Source organism: Tupaia chinensis, unplaced genomic scaffold (genome assembly GCF_000334495.1).
Source record: "Tupaia chinensis unplaced genomic scaffold, TupChi_1.0 Scaffold000320_2, whole genome shotgun sequence".
Taxonomy (NCBI): Eukaryota; Metazoa; Chordata; class Mammalia; order Scandentia; family Tupaiidae; genus Tupaia; species Tupaia belangeri.
The window spans coordinates 1-19,059 of record NW_006159814.1 but is presented as its reverse complement, the minus strand read 5'-3'; the positions used below and the strand labels follow the sequence as shown (position 1 = coordinate 19,059).

At 47.9% G+C, this 19,059-nt stretch overlaps 1 protein-coding gene across 1 annotated transcript in view; it reads left to right on the top strand.

Annotated features, from left to right (window-relative positions):
• CABLES1 (Cdk5 and Abl enzyme substrate 1) overlaps positions 1 to 18,235 on the top strand; it is a gene marked incomplete at both ends in the record, with an annotated part of 110,954 nt that extends 92,719 nt beyond the window's left edge. Inside the window, 5 exon segments of the mRNA XM_006151593.2 lie at positions 491 to 587; positions 1,872 to 2,028; positions 3,326 to 3,429; positions 16,724 to 16,830; positions 18,028 to 18,235. Coding sequence (XP_006151655.2) covers positions 491 to 587; positions 1,872 to 2,028; positions 3,326 to 3,429; positions 16,724 to 16,830; positions 18,028 to 18,235 — 673 coding nt within the window.
• Positions 18,236 to 19,059: the final 824 nt, after the last annotated feature.

Sequence of the window (19,059 nt, the reverse complement as noted above, 5' to 3'; positions counted from 1 at the left end):
ACCAGAGATTATCCTTTTTCAAAAAGGCATTTGTTCTCTAGGCTGCCCAGCAAGGTAGCCGGGATGACTATTAGGGCATTAATTCTTTACCAGTAATGAACCTGCAGGCTGTTTAGGACAAGCGTTTGTTTCCCCTACCTAATAAAGGGGAGCGGCAAGGAGAGGTGGTCTCACCCAGCTTTATGGAACCAGCAGTGAGCTGAGAGAACTGTTGTCTTAGTGCAAGGGACTGTTCCCAGAGCATGAGAAGGAAGGGACACCTGTAAACCATCAGCTTTTGAGCCTGACTTTCATCTTTAGCCTCTGTGTTCATGCATTTTGTTTATGTCACAGGGCATCACCAGCAAGGCCCTAAGGAGGGACAGGGAGTACCCCATCCACTGGGGCCCACATGGTCATTTCTGTCAGTGTCACTGTGGTGTCTTGTGCAGGGATGGGATGTGGCTCTTTGGAGTGCAAATACGTTTTTTCCTTGACTTGTCCTCCCCAGGGATTTGAAGTTGGATGGAGGGAGACAATCAACAGGCGCCATGAGCTTGAAAGAGATCATTGGTCTCGAAGGTGTGGAGCTGGGTGCTGATGGGAAGGTAAGGCCATCTGGCTCCAAGTCACCAGGTGTGTGCCGATGCCACAGCGGCCAGGTAGCAGAGCAGCACAACATAACATAAGCCTCAGGGTGGGAAAAACAAGGCCTGGGGTTGATAGCCAGCATGTTATGCCAGCCTGTCCCAGCTTCCCCAGGTGCAGACGAATGTCCACGGAGCAGCAGCATGGTGGAGTCCCCAGAGCATGTGTATCTCCCTGCCAGTGCCATTTACCACCAAATGTGTGACACTTATGAATATCTCAGATGTGCATGTGCATGCACACACAGAGATGCACATTCCAGGATAGGGTGACATGTGATTTGAGCATGTATTACTGGTGGCATCAGCAAGCAGCACCCTGGCTGCTAGAAAGTTCATTAGCTTCCCATGGTCCAAGAGCTCCACAGCCTCACAAAGTGACCACCAAGCAGCAGGGTTGTCATTTTTCTCTTTCATCCACAACACAGTGAGCTGTGTGGTTAAAGTCTGCGGAGCGAAAGGTTAAAAGACGAAGTGGACCTTGTGTGCTGGGTCCAGGGAGTCAGTCCTTTGGAACCCTCACAAAGCCTGTTTATGGCAGCCATGCAAGGGTTTCTCTGGGGAAACCATCCCAGGTAGTTTGCTTGCAGGTGATGCTGCTGAGAAGGCAGATGACCTTTCCCCTGCCCATCGCCAGAGCAGCTGGTCACCTCTGTGCCCAAACACTATCACTCCGGAATTTGAGGTGCAGATAAGCGTGTGTGCAAGGCACGTCCCAGTGCAGGTGAGAAGATGTGCACTTGCTCTGTCTTCATTCCTGAGGGGTGAGCGTTCACACAGGAATGAGGGAGGAGGGCAAGGAGTTGAGCATCATAAACAGCCTCTGCCAGAGGAACCTGGTGCAGTCCATGACCCTTACCTGACACTGAGGACTTGATGTGTTCTGGAATCCTGCACTGGGTGGATTATACAGAGTAGTACAACGCGTGCCTTGTGTGTTACACAACATCCCAACAGGTTCTGAGTGGTTCCTTGCTGTCACACATGTTCATATTTCTGCCACATAACAGGACTAGTCAGGCCAAGTGGAATACATTGAAACTACATACAGTTTTAAGTCAGCTCAGGTTAAGCTTTGACCCAAATGTGTGCCAAAACAAATCGCATTTTTGAGATTGCATTGAATTTTAGAACGGCAAATAAGAGAAAGTAGACCTGAACTTAGAGTGGTAACGCTGCTGTTAGAATGCTAGCCTAGCATTGTCTGGGAATAATCACTGGCTTGTTTTTGTCTTCACCTTTTAGACTGTGTCTTATACTCAATTTCTGTTACCCACAAATGCCTTTGGAGCCCGGAGAAATACCATAGACTCCACCTCCTCCTTCTCCCAGTTCCGTAACCTGAGTCACCGTAGCCTCTCCATAGGCCGAGGGAGCAGCACTCAGGGGAGCCTCGATGCAGGTAACCACAGCCTGGCTGCATCCAGGAGCTCTTACAGGAGGTGCCTCAGTCTGGAGTGGGAAGCGAGTCTCCCCGCTGAGCAGATGGAGGGCAGGTACCTGCAGAATGTGAGCTCATCCTCTAGGAGACATGACACTTGGGAAAGCCCAATCTCATCTTCTCTCTAATGAGGTGCCTCCATTGCTGACCTCCTGACCTTCCGCACCAAGAAATTCCAGGGCCATCCACACCAGAGATGTCCCAGCTCCTCTCAGCCACTCATGTCTGCCTCCACCTGGCGCTGGTCTACCTTGCCATACCCTCAGGTGTGGCTGGGCCTGAAGCACAGGATTAGGTGTGGGGTTTTGCTCGGTGATTGTCAGTGAGCAAGTCGAGTCGGCCTCTGAAGGAAGACTTGTATCCTCCCCACTCTGCTTGTACCAACTTTTGTATAGCATTGGCACAAGGGGGAAACCTTTATGAAACAGTATTTCTACTCTTAGGGAAATTTCAACTGAATGTGAAGTTCCCTAAGCCTGTCCAAGTGCTGTTCTAACGTTCGGGCCACCTTTGTCATTTACAGCTGTATTGGGGTGGCTGCCCTAATTTGCGTACACGCAGTAGTCTGTCCAGGAGCGTTCACTCCACCTCCTGCCTCCTGGACAGCACCACCTGAGTTTCCTAATTTGATCTGCCCGTTTAGAAAATGAGCCTTTTGGGGGCCAGCAGGTGTTGTGGTGGTTAAGGCGCTGACTCCCACATGGCCAACTATGTTTCAAGTCCCAGACCTGGTGGCTTGCTCTCTCACTCCCTCTCTCTATTTCTTTCTGGTGAGCAGATGTGCCATATAGCAAACTTATAATAATAATAAAAACAATAATAATAAGTAAACTTGTTAAAAAGGAAAGAGGAAGAACTGTCAGAGAGCATCACAAGCAGTCTCTTCATGCCACCATCCACCCTAAGCCTCAGCCAGTTTGGATCACAGGAATGCATGTACTTGGCATATAGAATGCCGTTCTGGGACGTGAACTGGGAACCTTCCCGAGGTCCAGTTTTGTTACTGCTGCGCCACCATCTGCTCCCTAATACTCTCTGTATCTTGCATACTGTGTAAAGTTTTGTACCCTCCTGGGCCAGAGAGAGAAATAATTTTCTGAAATGTTAAGATGGCGATCCCTTTTGTGGGGGGATTTACTTCCCTGGCCTGTGGAGACATCTCTGTACTAAAAGTCAGAGCCAGTAATGTGACGCAGAGCTAAATGACTTGAAGCCAACTTCTCTAACCCCTAATTGACATTTCGCCTGTGATCTTCAGGTAGCGACCTGGGAGACTTTATGGACTACGACCCAAATCTCTTGGATGACCCCCAGTGGCCTTGTGGCAAGCACAAACGAGTTCTGATCTTCCCTTCATACATGGTGAGTAGTGCTAGGTGGATAGCTGGTTTGCCCATCCCCTAGCTGTCCTGGAACGGCTCAGTGGTGGCTTGTTTGCATTAACTGCCTGGTGTTGCGGGGCTTGTTCAAGCACTGCTGTGCCTGGGGGACCTTTCTGGGAGCTCTCCAACGTGGTTGCTTACGGAAGGACCAGCACTAGTACTCTGCTGACTGCCTGACCTGTGAGCTCCACTTCCAGGAAGATTGAAGAGGCTGCGTTGCCAGTGTCCGTGAAAGCCCCCAGCTTAGGTTGGGGGGCCCTCATCTCTGAGGAAGGATGTCCAAGCTTGTATAATCACAGATGTCTCTAGGGCAGAACCAGGCCTAGCCCTGTGGGTGCTGAGTTCAAGCCCTGCTCTGCCTGGAGATCCTGGGTGACCCCAGGCCTCATGTGTACTCTGAGCAAACATTCAGCACTAGGGTGGGGGTGACAGCATTATCTCTTGGGAAAGCAAAAGTAGGACACTGTGGGTGGTGAATGCAAAACCTTTGCTGTTTTTATTCTGTGGACACTTCCTGTTTTCCCTTTCTGTAATTTTGGTTTCTGCTTCTGGCTGACCATTTCCCACTACTGAGGGCTGCTTCATTTCTCCAGACTCCCTGAGGAACCTGCCAGGGGCCTGTGGACTTTCTTTGAATAGTCTTGCCTGACTTGGAGGCAAACAGAGCCCTAGCTAATGGAGAACGAATTGACCAGCCTGCTAGGCAAGCATCAGGTGGGGAGCACTAGCCCAGGTGCCCGCAGCGCCTCCTGCCTTCTGCACACTGGCTCTACTAGCCAGGCCTGACGGGACGGGCCCAGCCCAGCACTTCCTCCCTGGGCCCCTCCCTCCTGTGCTCCAGCCTGTGCTGTTCTCAGGAGCCCTAGTCTGGAGAGTAAGCAGGATGGTGGGGGTGAGAGTACAGGATGGGGAAGGTCCCTTTTTTCTTCTAAGCTCTTGAGCCTACAGAAGCCAGAGCGGGCACCAACCCCATGTAATCCAAGGGCATCTGGAACCTCACTCAGAGCACTGTGCTCAGCTGTTCGTCAGGCAGAGCTCGCACCCTTGCCAGTACTTTCAGTGTATAGTATATTCGCCTCTGACTTGGGCGGTGGTTCAAAAGTCATTCTAATACCTCACATGGAATCCAAGTGAACTTCCAAAGGTGTTTAGTTTAAAATCAACCCTACTGGGGCCTGCAGGTGGCTTGGTGGTTAAGGGTGCTGGATTCCCACATGGCTGACTGACTGTGGTTTGAGTCCCAGACCTGGCTGCTTTCTCTCTCTCACTCACTCTATCCCTCACTGGGATATCCCTCAAATTGAAATAAATAAATGAATGAATAAAGTTAAATAAAATATTTTTTTAATTATCCTACTACTCATTTATGCACATCCCCCCAAACACAGAAAGGAAAACCACAACCATGTTCAGTTCATTGTTTTCACTTTATGACGTGTTTATTTTAAAAAAACAGGGCTTCTCCAGAGGCTAGCACACAGTAAGTGTCCAATAAATGACCAGAATCATGGTTCTTATGTTAAGGAGGAAGCAACTGAAAGATCATCACTATACAAGAATAAAAATAGGAATAAGAATCTTTTTCTTTTCTTTTTTAAAATTTTCTAGTCAGGACTTGAACTGTGCAGTTGGCCATGCGGGATCCAGCACTTTAACCACCATGACCAAGAATAAGGATTCTTTCTGTGGGTCACTGCTTTATTTATAAAAAGACACACTTTGTTTGCTGAGTAGCTTGGGCAGGAAACTATGGTTCTGAGAATCCAAGTGAGGCTCTTGCCATTGTCAGACTGGAAGTGGGGAGTGAGGCCGCAATTCCTGGCCCGGGGCTCTTTCCATGTAGCCGTTAGTGTCCAAATCCTACCTTCCTCAGCCGATAGCAGCAGAGCGGCCGACCTGAGGGTGGGACATGAAAGTGATTCCCCAGTAGATCCGTAGGTCACCAAGAGAATAAGAGGATACCTATTTCTGATTGATGTTGGGGTTTGGTGGGGAGCCCTCCTGTAGACATGCTATGTCTAGTGATAACACTGGCCTCTCCTTGTGTAGACCTGAGGTGAGGCTGAGCTGATTTTTTTCTTTCAATGACTTCATCGTAAACTTTGAAGTTGTGGTCTGTGTCGTGTGTGTGAGTGTGCACGTGTGTAATTCTTCCTCCTTGGGCAGTGTGCTAGGTGACTTTCCATGTCACCATATAGGTCCTACCTTCCTCATTTTGTGTTCTCAAAAGTGGATCATTTTTCATTTCACCATACTGGCACTGCAGTCTGTGCTTCCTAAAACAAACCACATTTTAGAGAACGAAATTGTTCATTTCCTGGTCAGCTTTCAAAGACCTGTATGTTCTTCTAGTCTTTTCACAGATACTGGTACTTTGATAAAATACAGGAAATCCACCCAGTTACCGTCAGTACAAAGAGCCTCAGCCCAGGTCTCTGGAGACTTTTACCATCAGTACATTGTGTTACAAAGAGCCCAACCCAAGTCTCTGGAGACTTCCTTTCTAGAAGCAGCCATGGGTTTTGGGCGGTTTCTCATATATTGGCATTAAACTTGTAGGAACGAGAACAGGGACATTGACTATCATTGTGAGGAGGGCGAGGAAGGAGCCATCTTGGAAAAGTGGTAGGAGAGGATGGGGAGAGTTGAAGGTGGGCTTCAATTCTTAGGCCTCAAGGAAGGCCTCGCTGAGGAAATGGCATTGAAGTGGGCATAGAGGAGTGAGGAGGGGCAGCCATGGCAGGTTTTGCTAGGGAGAGCCCCTGTGAGAATACCCTGAAGTGAGAAAGAAGTCGACTGTGTGTCAAACTGCCCTTCCCTCTCCACACACATGCACTCACGCACACACAGGAGGCTGAGCCCACAGAGCAGTGATCCTGACATCCTTCTTTCTACCCTGCAATGCTCTGGGTGCAGGGATCTATCTGGATGCCTGCCAAGGTAGGTGTCAAGAGCTACCAGGTTCTTTGCACCAGGCTGTGGAAGGCCCATCCATGTTTGGTCCCTAAGTAGATATGGGGAGCTCTGCCCCAGCAGGCCTGGCTTGGGTCAGCGTATTCTTCACAGGTGACCTGTGACATCTCCAGGACTCATTGCTACCAGGTCTGCTTGCTGATTGGGCAACAGAACGGGTGTGGGAGTCACAGTTGGTTGTATGTGCTGTGCTGCCCCCTCCTTAAATATTGACTCTAGGGGTCCTGGTGCTTTATCCTGTCTTCTTGGCCATTAGGACCTACCACGTTAGGCCAGCCCAGCTGAGGCCCCACACCTGAGACCTGAGACCCAGGGAGCTGCTGTCCTGTTTTGGAATGTCCTGTTCTGGTGGAATTTTAAGGCTTGCAGTGTCATGTGGCCTCTGCTGCATCATGCAGCCCTCAAACAGATGAGCTAATGCTTGCACCCATCACAGCCCGCTGCAGCCATTTATATTTTTCTCTTTTCATAGTAAGGTGTAATTTACAAATCATTAAACACACCCATTTTAAGTGTACAATTTCATGAATTTTATAACTGCCACGCTGATCCAGAAATGAGGGGACTTCAGAAAGTTCATGGAAAAGGAAACATAAGTTTGTTTCAGTGCAAAAAATATGAAATACATGCACAGTTTTTCCATAATGTGCACTTTTCATGAACTCTTTAAAGACCCCTCTTATAAAACATTTCTGGCCCAGTAGAAGGTTCCTTCCTGCTCAGCCTGCTCCTCCTCCCACCCCTTCACTACAAACGTGTCAGCTGTTCTGGCTTCTGTCACCAGATTAGTTTCACCTGTCCTGGAACTTCATGTAGAGTCATGTGGTGTGTACTTTTCTTTCTTTCTTTCTTTCTTTCTTTTTTTTTAAGGTTTTTGCTATAAGGTACATGTGCTTGCTAGAGAGAGACAGAGAGGGAAAGTGAGGAATTACCCCTGTGGGGGATGGTCACACCACAATCCCCTCTCTCCCTCTCTTCTAGTCTCTCCTTAGGGTTTTAGGCATGCACACACATGCACCCAGCCTGATTTTCAAGCCACTGGGTCTAGGACTCAAACTGTGGTTGGCCATGTGGGAGTCTAGGGCCTTAACCACCACACCACCTGCTTGTCCCAGGTGTGTACTTGTTTTTTGGCCCATCTTCTTTCACACAACTCAATATCTGTGCAATTAACCCAGCTGTGTACATCAGTGCCTTTTAAATGGCTGAATGGAATTGGATGTGTTAGTTGGCTTGTCCAGCCTTCCTGTAGGACATCGGGGTTGTTTCTGGTGTAGGGATATGAACACTGCTGCTGTGAATGATTTTGCACATGTCTTTTTGTGGCCATGTGCTTTCATTTCTCTTGGGTAAATACGCAGAAGCAGGATTTCCAAGTCGTCAGGTAGATGATACTAACCAGCCAGGAGGTAATCAAATGTATGTTTTCATTCGTGTTTGTTCTACGTTTAATATAAAAAGACCACTTGTTGCCACAATTAGGACATGCCTTCAAGTGGGAGAATTCTGGAGTAAAGCCTGTCATTTACAAAGGTCGAGTGGCACTCTTAAAATTGCCCTTGTGCTCCTGGTTACATTCCTATTTTTTTTTAACTTTGATCCCTGCAAATTACTCCCATGATTATCCAGTGTGAAAGGACGTAGGTGAGATTTTGGACTTTAAAAAAAATGCGTGGAGTAGTGTACAGACCAGATTGAGCTGCCCATGGGGTTTTGACCTGCAAGTCTCTGGACAATGACCACTGAACACAAAAGCATGTTGGGCTGCCTGACTGCATGCAGAGTCTTACAGGGCGTTGGCTAAGTGATGGTGTTTCTCAGGTTGAAGGGAGGGCCGGAGGCCTCGTGTCAGAACTGGATGCTTCCAGTTCTCTGCACTCTTGGCATATAATTAAAATTTCACAAGAGAGTGGTTATTATCATTAGAACCTGGCAGCGCAGGTTGGCGGTGGTTTTGTTTCATTTTTTTCCTTTGTGGGTGTGGAGAGCAATTAAGAGAAAGTCAAAGCTGAAATAATGCCAACACAATTAACATTATTTGAATGGATTTATGAATCTTTTTCCTTTCACTGGAAGAAATCCTCTTTGTTTGTTTGACATCAGAACTAAAGCCAACTGGGAACCAGCAGTTAGCGTAATGGCTGTGTCGCTGGATTCCCCCGTGGTCGACCGCGGTTCGTGTCCCGGACCTGGTGGCTTAAACCTCATGCCGGGCGCGTGTGCGTGCGTGCCCAAGATCTCAGGAGGAGAATGGGGGAGAAGGGATTGCGGCGTGACCATCCCCCCTGGGGGGGGATTTCTCGCTTTCTGTCTCTATGTCTCTCTCTGTCTGTCTGGCGAGCGCACGCACCCTACAGTGAAAATCTCTCAAAAAAAAAAAGAACTAAAGCCAACTGGGAACCAGCAGTTAGCGTAATGGCTGTGTCGCTGGATTCCCCCGTGGTCGACCGCGGTTCGTGTCCCGGACCTGGTGGCTTAAACCTCATGCCGGGCGCGTGTGCGTGCGTGCCCAAGATCTCAGGAGGAGAATGGGGGAGAAGGGATTGCGGCGTGACCATCCCCCCTGGGGGGGGATTTCTCGCTTTCTGTCTCTATGTCTCTCTCTGTCTGTCTGGCGAGCGCACGCACCCTACAGTGAAAATCTCTCAAAAAAAAAAAAAAAGAACTAAAGCCAACTAATATCCTTTATGATATCTATAAGTATATAAGTCTCCAAAGAGCTTCTCTTAGATTGATTTGCATGATAAAATGCCTGTTTTAATTTACTTAGTATCAAAACCTTAGTGTTTATAGAGGAAGCCCTCACTCCATCCCTGCTTCTTCCCAGTGTTGTGGGTGTTTATCTTAAAACTTAATTCTTCAGTGCAATGTAAGATGCTGAACATAAAAGAAAGAGTAAAAGGAAGAGTGGTTTAATCTTCCCTGTGGTAGGTGATCGGGCTCTACCTCTCCATATGTATTTTTCCATTAAAAGCTGTCTTGATGGCTCAGAGATTTACTTGCCTGTCTGCAGGGTGGATTTGTTTTAAGATAAAGCAGCGTGAACCCAGGGGTCCCTCAGCAGCAAGGCCCATTCTAGGCTCTCAGGTTTCAGGGTTTCTGAAGCTTATTCTGTTCAGGAGATGGGGTAATGGCTCTTTAAGAAAAGTACTGTCACGTCCCATAAACACATCACTAGACACCTCCTTGAGCATGGAAAAGCTCTCTCAGAAGTGCTCACCCATTCTGTAGCTAAGAAGTGGGTACTTAGAAGTCCGTCAGGGGGTCTGTGGGGCCTTGGCCCAGCTGCAGTGATTCCACTGCTAAGATGTGCTCTTGGGACCACAGGGTAGGATTGTGTTCAGTTCTGGTCCCACCAATAGGCCGGGCACATGTGCCTATAATCCCAGCAGCTAGGGGAAGCTGAGGCAGGAGGACTGTGACAAAGCAAGACTCTGTCTGAAAAAAAAAAATAGTAAAACAATAAAATGCCTTATTGTGTGCGTTGTGGGTGAGTGAGGGGTGTTTGGGTGTGTTGTTTTTTCAGTAACAGCGTTGGTAGATGTGACCACACAGCACACTATTCACTTCTGTAAAGTGTACTATTCAGTGGTTATTAGTATTTCATAAAGTTTTGCAGCCATTCCCACAGTCAGTTCCAGAATAGGTTCTTCATTTACAAAAGAAGCCCATATCCTTCATCTTCTGCCCTTAACCTCATACTGCCTAAGCTGTAGGCAACCTCCTTTCTGTCTCTGGATTTGCCTGGCCTAGATGTTTCGTATAAATCAACTCATGCAATGTATGGTCTTTTGTGTCTGGCTGCTTTGACTTAGTGTAACATTTTCAAGGTTCATTTGTGTTGTAACATGTATAGTTGATTTTTTTTCCCTAGTAAAAATAGTACAAAATGAAATATGAGCTGGGCATTTTACTCCAGATAGGGCAACCTCTGTTCCCATTCTGTGTATTTGTCTTGGATTTCTGATCATCACTTCATGTTTCGAATATGGCATTCCATGCACCATTCAGCTCATGTTCTCATGGCCACTGTTTAAGAAGCATGTATATAAATCGCATGCGTGTTCTGGGTGCGTGTGAACTCAGTCACATCCTAGTGTTATCTCAAGTGAGTGGAGACACTGCCTTAGGTGTTCTGTAACACTGCTCTGCGCCACCTGGTAAATCCACGTGGTAATACCTCTGAAGCAGAGGCTTTTTTTGTGAGTTTCTTCCATTTGCAAACCCTTTCATTTTTCAGTGAGGGAAACTGAGGAAGAGCTACTTCTCTAAAGGGGAGGGAAAGTGCATCCAGGATTATGTATTTGGAATCCAATGGGAAAGAAATAGCACCAGTTCAACCCCAGACCACATAGACACATGCTCATTCCCACAGTTTCCTTGTAATTTACCGTCCTCTTAGGGAAAAGAATTAAATGCGTACAACAGCTGAAATGCCCATCTGCTGATGGTTCAATAGATTTAGTTGAGGCTGCAGCTCTGTCTAATTACCTGAACAAGCAGGGAACATCTGTCTTCCCAGTGCCCTGCTGAGCTGGGGATGCCAATGGGTACCAGCTGAGCACAGCCAAAGCTGGATGGCCCTGGCTTTGTCATGGCTGATTGTACTGCAAGGGGCCGCCAGATCATTGTCTCGTGTGTCTCTCCTTTCGCATAGGTAGCATAGAACTAAGGCTAAAGGCTGCGTACCTGCCCCAGGTCCTCAGCTAGCTCCTGGGTTATAAGTAGCCCTGGGGCTGGAACCCAGCTCCCTTGGGATGTTCCTGCCCTGGTCAGGAGAGGAGACCAGTTCTTTGACCCTGAGAACAGCAGGTGCATGATACACATCTGCTCAGAGCGACTGGTAAGAATTCCTAGGGCAATTGAAGGCAAGAAAGTAGGGAAGAAAGCCTTACCAGGTCCTGGAATGGAAGCACCTTTCTGCTGTTTCTATTGGAATCAGACTTGCTACCCCTCAGCTCGGAATCCCTCACTGTTCTCTGGATTGGAATTAGGGCATATGTACCCTCCACCATCTCCCTTTGCATCCAAACTTAACCCTACCCACAAGGCCTTCAATTCATTGCATCAGAGCTGGTAGCCATGAACTGTGCTGGGGGCCAAGTTCATTTCCATGAAGGCCCTTTCTCCTCCTGTGGATGAATCCAGCCTTTGTTTTCATAAGAAGGAAAGGATGTCCCGGTGTCTCTGCAGTAGACAGAGCAGTGCCCTATGAACTAGATTCTGAAGTCACAGTCTTATCATCTTCCCTGTTATCTCACAAAGGATTCAGGGATGTGTGTCTGCATGCTAGTTCTCCCAGACTGTAGCCTGTCCCAGATTCTGCAGCCTGTCCAGGCAGAGTTCTCTTCTGAACTGCGTCTCTGGATGTTCTGTGTTTTGGCTGGTCTCTTCTTCCCGGCTGACCCTCCCCCCTCCCCCTTTATGCAGCTGTGCACACACAGCCTTTCTGCAGCCAGGCAGCTGGGAGAAAGTGAACTCTTCACTGAAGAACACAATGGCCACCTCTGCAAAAATGCAGGCACCACAAGACTGGGGCCACCCATCTATCATGCGACCTGGCCTTGCTGTCAGCCTCAGCTCTGGGCCAGGAGGAGCCCTTCATTGCTGAATCCCAAGGCCTGGAATTAGGTAGCATTGAACACTGTGATCGCTCACACTATCTGGACTAAGAAGGAGCCACAGCCTGTTTAATAAGCACCTTGATTTATAGCAACAGGCACTGGCAAAACTCCAGTATTGCTCATCTACTCGACCAGTAGGTGAGCTCTAACAAAGCATTGCCTTCATTTTGGTTTATTCAGTCCCAAGCCAGAACAAATGAGTGGCTGGGGGCACATTGTAAGCCCACGGCTCAGTCTCCCAGCACTGCCTGCTCACCTCACCCCATCACTGTAAAAAGGACAATAATCTCTTAGTGTGGCAGTGAGATCTAGCCTCTGAAGGTCATCTCAAGGCTCCCTTAAGACAGGTAAGACTATGTAAGGAACCACGGCCTGCCGTATTCCAGAAAGTATCTCAGAGGGACCTGGAGCTGAGCGATTGGCAGGACTAGCATTCCCCCCTGGAACCTGTCTGGAGGGATGGTCCTGACTCAAGGTAGTTCATCCTGTAACCAGGGTCTGTTCCATGCGAGGCTAGTGCAGAGAAGCAGCCTCCAGATCTAGCAAGGAGCAGACTGTCACGCTGGGGGTGACCGGTCAGCTGTCCCAATTGTGTTTCATGTGCAGCCAGCTGAGTATGAGGACATGAGACAACCTGCTGCAGCTGTCAACATAAAGCAGATGCCAGAAAAACCAGAAAAGGAAACAGAGGCATGGAGAACATAAGCCTTCTACACTAGGGCTTGAAGGAGCAGTCTTTAGGGATGGATAGAATGGCAAGAAGGGAGGAAAAGGAAATTCAAGTTTTAAGAGACTGTTAATAATAGCTACTACTGGGACCAGCAGCTGGCATAGCGGTTGTGTTGCTGGACTCCTGCATAGTCGACTGCAGTTCAAGTCCCAGACCTGGTGGCTTAAAACTCATGCCAGGGGTGTGTGTGTGTATGTATGTATGTATGTATGTATGTACATGCGTGCCCAAAATCCCAAGAGGAGAGGAGAGGAGATTGCAGTATGGCCATCCTTTTTGAAGGATGATTTCTTGCTGTCTGTCTGTCTCTCTGTCTCTCTATAGGGCACATGCGCCCTATAGCAAAAATCTCTTAAAAAAATAATAGTTACTATTATGTATATGTTATGGAATGTTACTCAGTCCTAAACTGGAAATGGACACATGGCACAATGCTGATGAACCCTGACTTTATGCTAAGCGAAATAAGCCTGCAACAAAGATGACGAATACACGAGTCCATTTTTATGAGGCAAATTCATAGCAACAGAAAGTGGAGTGGTGGTTGCCAGAGGCTGGGGGGAGCGAATGGGTACTTATTGCTTAATGGGTATAGAATTGGAAACATGAGAAAGTTCAGAAACCAGCAGGTAGCGTGGTGGTTAAGGAACTGGACTCTCACATGGCTGACTGTGATTCGAGTCCCAAATCTGGTAGCTTGCTATCTCACTTTTCCTCTTTCTTTTTCTTTCTGTCTCTGGACAAATTAAATGATAATAATTAATTAAATAATTCTTTAAAAAAAGAAAAAAGTTCTGGAAACAGATGGAGGTGGTGATTGCACAACAATGGAAAGATATTTAACTGCCATTGAGTTATACAACTAAAAGTAGTTAAGATGGGGGGCTAGCAGGCAGCAAGGAGGTTAAGGTGGTAGACTGAACAGCTCAAGTGCCAGACCCAGCGGCTTGAAAATCACAGGGGGCATGTGCATGCATGCTCAAGGTCCTGCAAGGAGAATGAAGGAGAAGGGATTACAGCATGGCCATCACCCCTGGAGGGTGATTGCCCACTTTCCCTCCCCCTCTTTCTGTCTGTCAGTCTCTCTCTGGCAAGCACACATGCCCTGTGGTAAAAGCATAAAAATTAAAAATAAAAAAGTGAAAATAGTAAATTTCGTATTATGTATATTACCACGATTTCATAAATAAAGTTGAAAGCTAGCACTTGCTGTGTGCCGGGCACTGTACAGAGCACTTAATTTCTCACATGGTTCTCAGAACCTCTTCTTCCCGGCTGCCCCTCCCCCCTCCCCCTTTATGCAGCTGTGCACACACAGCCTTTCTGCAGCCAGGCAGCTGGGAGAAAGTGAACTCTTCACTGAAGAACACAATGGCCACCTCTGCAAAAATGCAGGCACCACAAGACTGGGGCCACCCATCTATCATGCGACCTGGCCTTGCTGTCAGCCTCAGCTCTGGGCCAGGAGGAGCCCTTCATTGCTGAATCCCAAGGCCTGGAATTAGGTAGCATTGAACACTGTGATCGCTCACACTATCTGGACTAAGAAGGAGCCACAGCCTGTTTAATAAGCACCTTGATTTATAGCAACAGGCACTGGCAAAACTCCAGTATTGCTCATCTACTCGACCAGTAGGTGAGCTCTAACAAAGCATTGCCTTCATTTTGGTTTATTCAGTCCCAAGCCAGAACAAATGAGTGGCTGGGGGCACATTGTAAGCCCACGGCTCAGTCTCCCAGCACTGCCTGCTCACCTCACCCCATCACTGTAAAAAGGACAATAATCTCTTAGTGTGGCAGTGAGATCTAGCCTCTGAAGGTCATCTCAAGGCTCCCTTAAGACAGGTAAGACTATGTAAGGAACCACGGCCTGCCGTATTCCAGAAAGTATCTCAGAGGGACCTGGAGCTGAGCGATTGGCAGGACTAGCATTCCCCCCTGGAACCTGTCTGGAGGGATGGTCCTGACTCAAGGTAGTTCATCCTGTAACCAGGGTCTGTTCCATGCGAGGCTAGTGCAGAGAAGCAGCCTCCAGATCTAGCAAGGAGCAGACTGTCACGCTGGGGGTGACCGGTCAGCTGTCCCAATTGTGTTTCATGTGCAGCCAGCTGAGTATGAGGACATGAGACAACCTGCTGCAGCTGTCAACATAAAGCAGATGCCAGAAAAACCAGAAAAGGAAACAGAGGCATGGAGAACATAAGCCTTCTACACTAGGGCTTGAAGGAGCAGTCTTTAGGGATGGATAGAATGGCAAGAAGGGAGGAAAAGGAAATTCAAGTTTTAAGAGACTGTTAATAATAGCTACTACTGGGACCAGCAGCTGGCATAGCGGTTGTGTTGCTGGACTCCTGCATAGTCGACTGCAGTTCAAGTCCCAGACCTGGTGGCTTAAAACTCATGCCAGGGGTGTGTGTGTGTATGTATGTATGTATGTATGTATGTACATGCGTGCCCAAAATCCCAAGAGGAGAGGAGAGGAGATTGCAGTATGGCCATCCTTTTTGAAGGATGATTTCTTGCTGTCTGTCTGTCTCTCTGTCTCTCTATAGGGCACATGCGCCCTATAGCAAAAATCTCTTAAAAAAATAATAGTTACTATTATGTATATGTTATGGAATGTTACTCAGTCCTAAACTGGAAATGGACACATGGCACAATGCTGATGAACCCTGACTTTATGCTAAGCGAAATAAGCCTGCAACAAAGATGACGAATACACGAGTCCATTTTTATGAGGCAAATTCATAGCAACAGAAAGTGGAGTGGTGGTTGCCAGAGGCTGGGGGGAGCGAATGGGTACTTATTGCTTAATGGGTATAGAATTGGAAACATGAGAAAGTTCAGAAACCAGCAGGTAGCGTGGTGGTTAAGGAACTGGACTCTCACATGGCTGACTGTGATTCGAGTCCCAAATCTGGTAGCTTGCTATCTCACTTTTCCTCTTTCTTTTTCTTTCTGTCTCTGGACAAATTAAATGATAATAATTAATTAAATAATTCTTTAAAAAAAGAAAAAAGTTCTGGAAACAGATGGAGGTGGTGATTGCACAACAATGGAAAGATATTTAACTGCCATTGAGTTATACAACTAAAAGTAGTTAAGATGGGGGGCTAGCAGGCAGCAAGGAGGTTAAGGTGGTAGACTGAACAGCTCAAGTGCCAGACCCAGCGGCTTGAAAATCACAGGGGGCATGTGCATGCATGCTCAAGGTCCTGCAAGGAGAATGAAGGAGAAGGGATTACAGCATGGCCATCACCCCTGGAGGGTGATTGCCCACTTTCCCTCCCCCTCTTTCTGTCTGTCAGTCTCTCTCTGGCAAGCACACATGCCCTGTGGTAAAAGCATAAAAATTAAAAATAAAAAAGTGAAAATAGTAAATTTCGTATTATGTATATTACCACGATTTCATAAATAAAGTTGAAAGCTAGCACTTGCTGTGTGCCGGGCACTGTACAGAGCACTTAATTTCTCACATGGTTCTCAGAACCGTCGCATGAAGTAGGCACGACAACTGCTTTCGTTTTGTAGTGTGGGACTCACCATTTGGGTGATTAAGTAAATATCCCCAAGTCAGACGTATAGTGAATGGCTCAGTGTGGACTGGACCCCGATCTGCGCACAATCCCATGCCCTTACATGAACACTGCACTGTGTGCCCCCAAAAGACAAACTCACAAACAAAGACGGACCCCTTCCCTCTCCGTCACTGACTTCTGATGGTTTTTCTAAATGTCACCTCTTCCTGCTAACCTGATTTCCTTCTGCCTCCAGAAGGCCATTGCTCACTTCAGGTTCCTGGATTCAGGAGAGCCCTGGTTGTGGCTCCAGTCTGAGTTTCCATCACGTGATGGTTTTGGACGTTGTCAGTTGATCGTCACTTGCACATCATCGGTACACACAGCCCTCATTTTAAAGAGTAATCTGTGTTACCCAATCTATTTCAGACCACAGTGATTGACTACGTGAAGCCCTCAGATCTCAAGAAGGACATGAATGAGACCTTCAAGGAGAAGTTTCCTCACATTAAGTTAACACTCAGCAAGATAAGGAGGTATGCGAGGCTTGACATCCGCCTTGAACTTTCCCTTCCAGCCCCCTCCTGCACATTAAGCTCATACTTTGTACAGTGGTTCTTGCTGTGGCCCGGGGAAGTAGACCACAGTCACATTCAGCAAAACAAAACTTGCCTGATGCTGCCAACTCTGGTTGTGAGGTGGTGGGCCAGGGAGGCAGAGCTCTTGACATCCCACTAGCATGGATCTGGGGAGGTTCCTTCAGGGAGAGAACCATTTCCTGCACCCTGCCACTCACAGTGCAGTAAGAGAGATGTAATGGAAAGTCAGGGAGCAGCGTCCAGGTGTCTGCTTTCTCCCACACAGGCAATTCGGAAAGGGTTGGCATCACGGGTGTTACCTTTGCTCATAATCCTCTGCCCACAGGACACGGCCAAGCCCTACCTTTAAGCAGTCACCAAAGCCAGGCCCTTATTTCTCCTCACAGCTCACTGGTGGACTGTGGGGACCACACGTGCCAGCTCAATAGTCAAGGCAACAAGCTAAACCAGACCAGGGAGGAGCTGACTGGAGTTGCAGTGTCTGTGCCATGACAGCGAAGCTTCAGTGCGTGTGCACATACCTGTGTGCATGTACACCAGTAGTGTTGGAATGTGTGCCAGCATTTATGCCAGAATCATACTTTCTCTATTTGCTGGGCAGCTTTCCCAAGGACACAGGTGGTTATGCTGTTAGCCTAACCCCTTTTCTGCCCTCATTAATGAACATAACCAAAATTCGGCAGAGCTTAGGCCAAGTTCCTACTTGATTTCTGTAATTGTCTCCCTGAAATGGTCAGAGTTCCCCAGATAGTGTCCCTCTTTGTTTGAGCAGCTCTACTAGCTTCCAGGGGGATTCTGGGATATCCATTGGTGTTCAGTGTGGTCCTCTGTGTGGCATGACTTGTTCATTGGAGCCCTGACTGATCATCACCCTCTGACACACTTACACACCCATGGTCTGCTATCATCCTGCACAAGGTCTTCTGGGCCTTGGACAACTTGACCAGCAGTGGAATCATCTGCTCCCACACTTAGTGTGACTTTAACGCTCCTGGGGACCCGATCCCCTTCCCATGGCACCCTCTGGGAATGAGCAGGAGAAATGCTTTGGAAATGGAATAGTCTGCTTTCTTTTGGGTCCCCTGAAGCCCCAGCACTGACAAGTCTGTTTCCTCCTTCATGTCTTTTTTCTAGTCTGAAGCGAGAGATGCGCAAGCTGGCTCAGGAGGACTGTGGCTTCGAGGAGCCCACAGTGGCCATGGCCTTCGTCTACTTCGAGAAGCTCGCCCTCAAGGGAAAGCTAAACAAACAGAACCGGAAGCTCTGCGCTGGAGCTTGTGTGCTGTTAGCAGCCAAAATTGGAAGTGACCTCAAAAAACATGAAGTCAAACATTTAATTGATGTAAGTGGTCTGTGCCCTGACAGCTGGGGGAGCACATGTACTGGCCCAGGTACCCTCTCACAGGGACCCTGATCAGTGACTCCTCCTGGAAGGATTCTGACTCTTCACAGGCATGAGAAATGAGGGCTGCGAAGTCACCTTCCTGCAGGAGATGTCAGATGCCCCTCCCCACCCACCCCCCAAACTTTAGAACAGAGGGATGGTCCCTTTTGACAAGACCAAAGATCCCCAGCACTGGGTCAGCCATAAATCTCCATTTTCCCCACAGCATGAGGTCATTCTCACAGCTACAAAAGCCACTGGAATCCAGGCTCCTGTGGGCAGTGAGACCCTCAGAGCATCCGTTGGACATGTTGGTTCCATAGACCTTAGCTTCCTGCTGCGTTGGTTGCCTCCTCTCTGGTGAAAGGCCTAAGTTTGACTTGGTGGTATTTCTATTTTTCTTTTCTTTAGTTTATTTATTCCATGAGTGACAAAGAAAGAGACAGAGATACGGCACCCCCAACAGTCTTGATACCATGATTCCCCCAGCCATCCTGGATCATGAGAACTCATGTGCCCGATATACTTAGGGCAGTCTCTGGACACAAGCAACCCTCCCATGTGGGTCTGCCTTGCAGACTGTCATGTTTTACTGTTGAACCACCAGCTGGCCCTGGTATTTTTTTTTTCTATAATTTTGCCTGAGGGTGTGTACATTCACTGGAGAGAAGAAAAATTAGCAAGAGAGAAGGAAAGTTAGAAATCACAGGACCAATAGTTAGTGTAATGACTATGCCACTGGACTCCCATATAGTCAACTGTGGTTCGAGTCCCAGACCCGG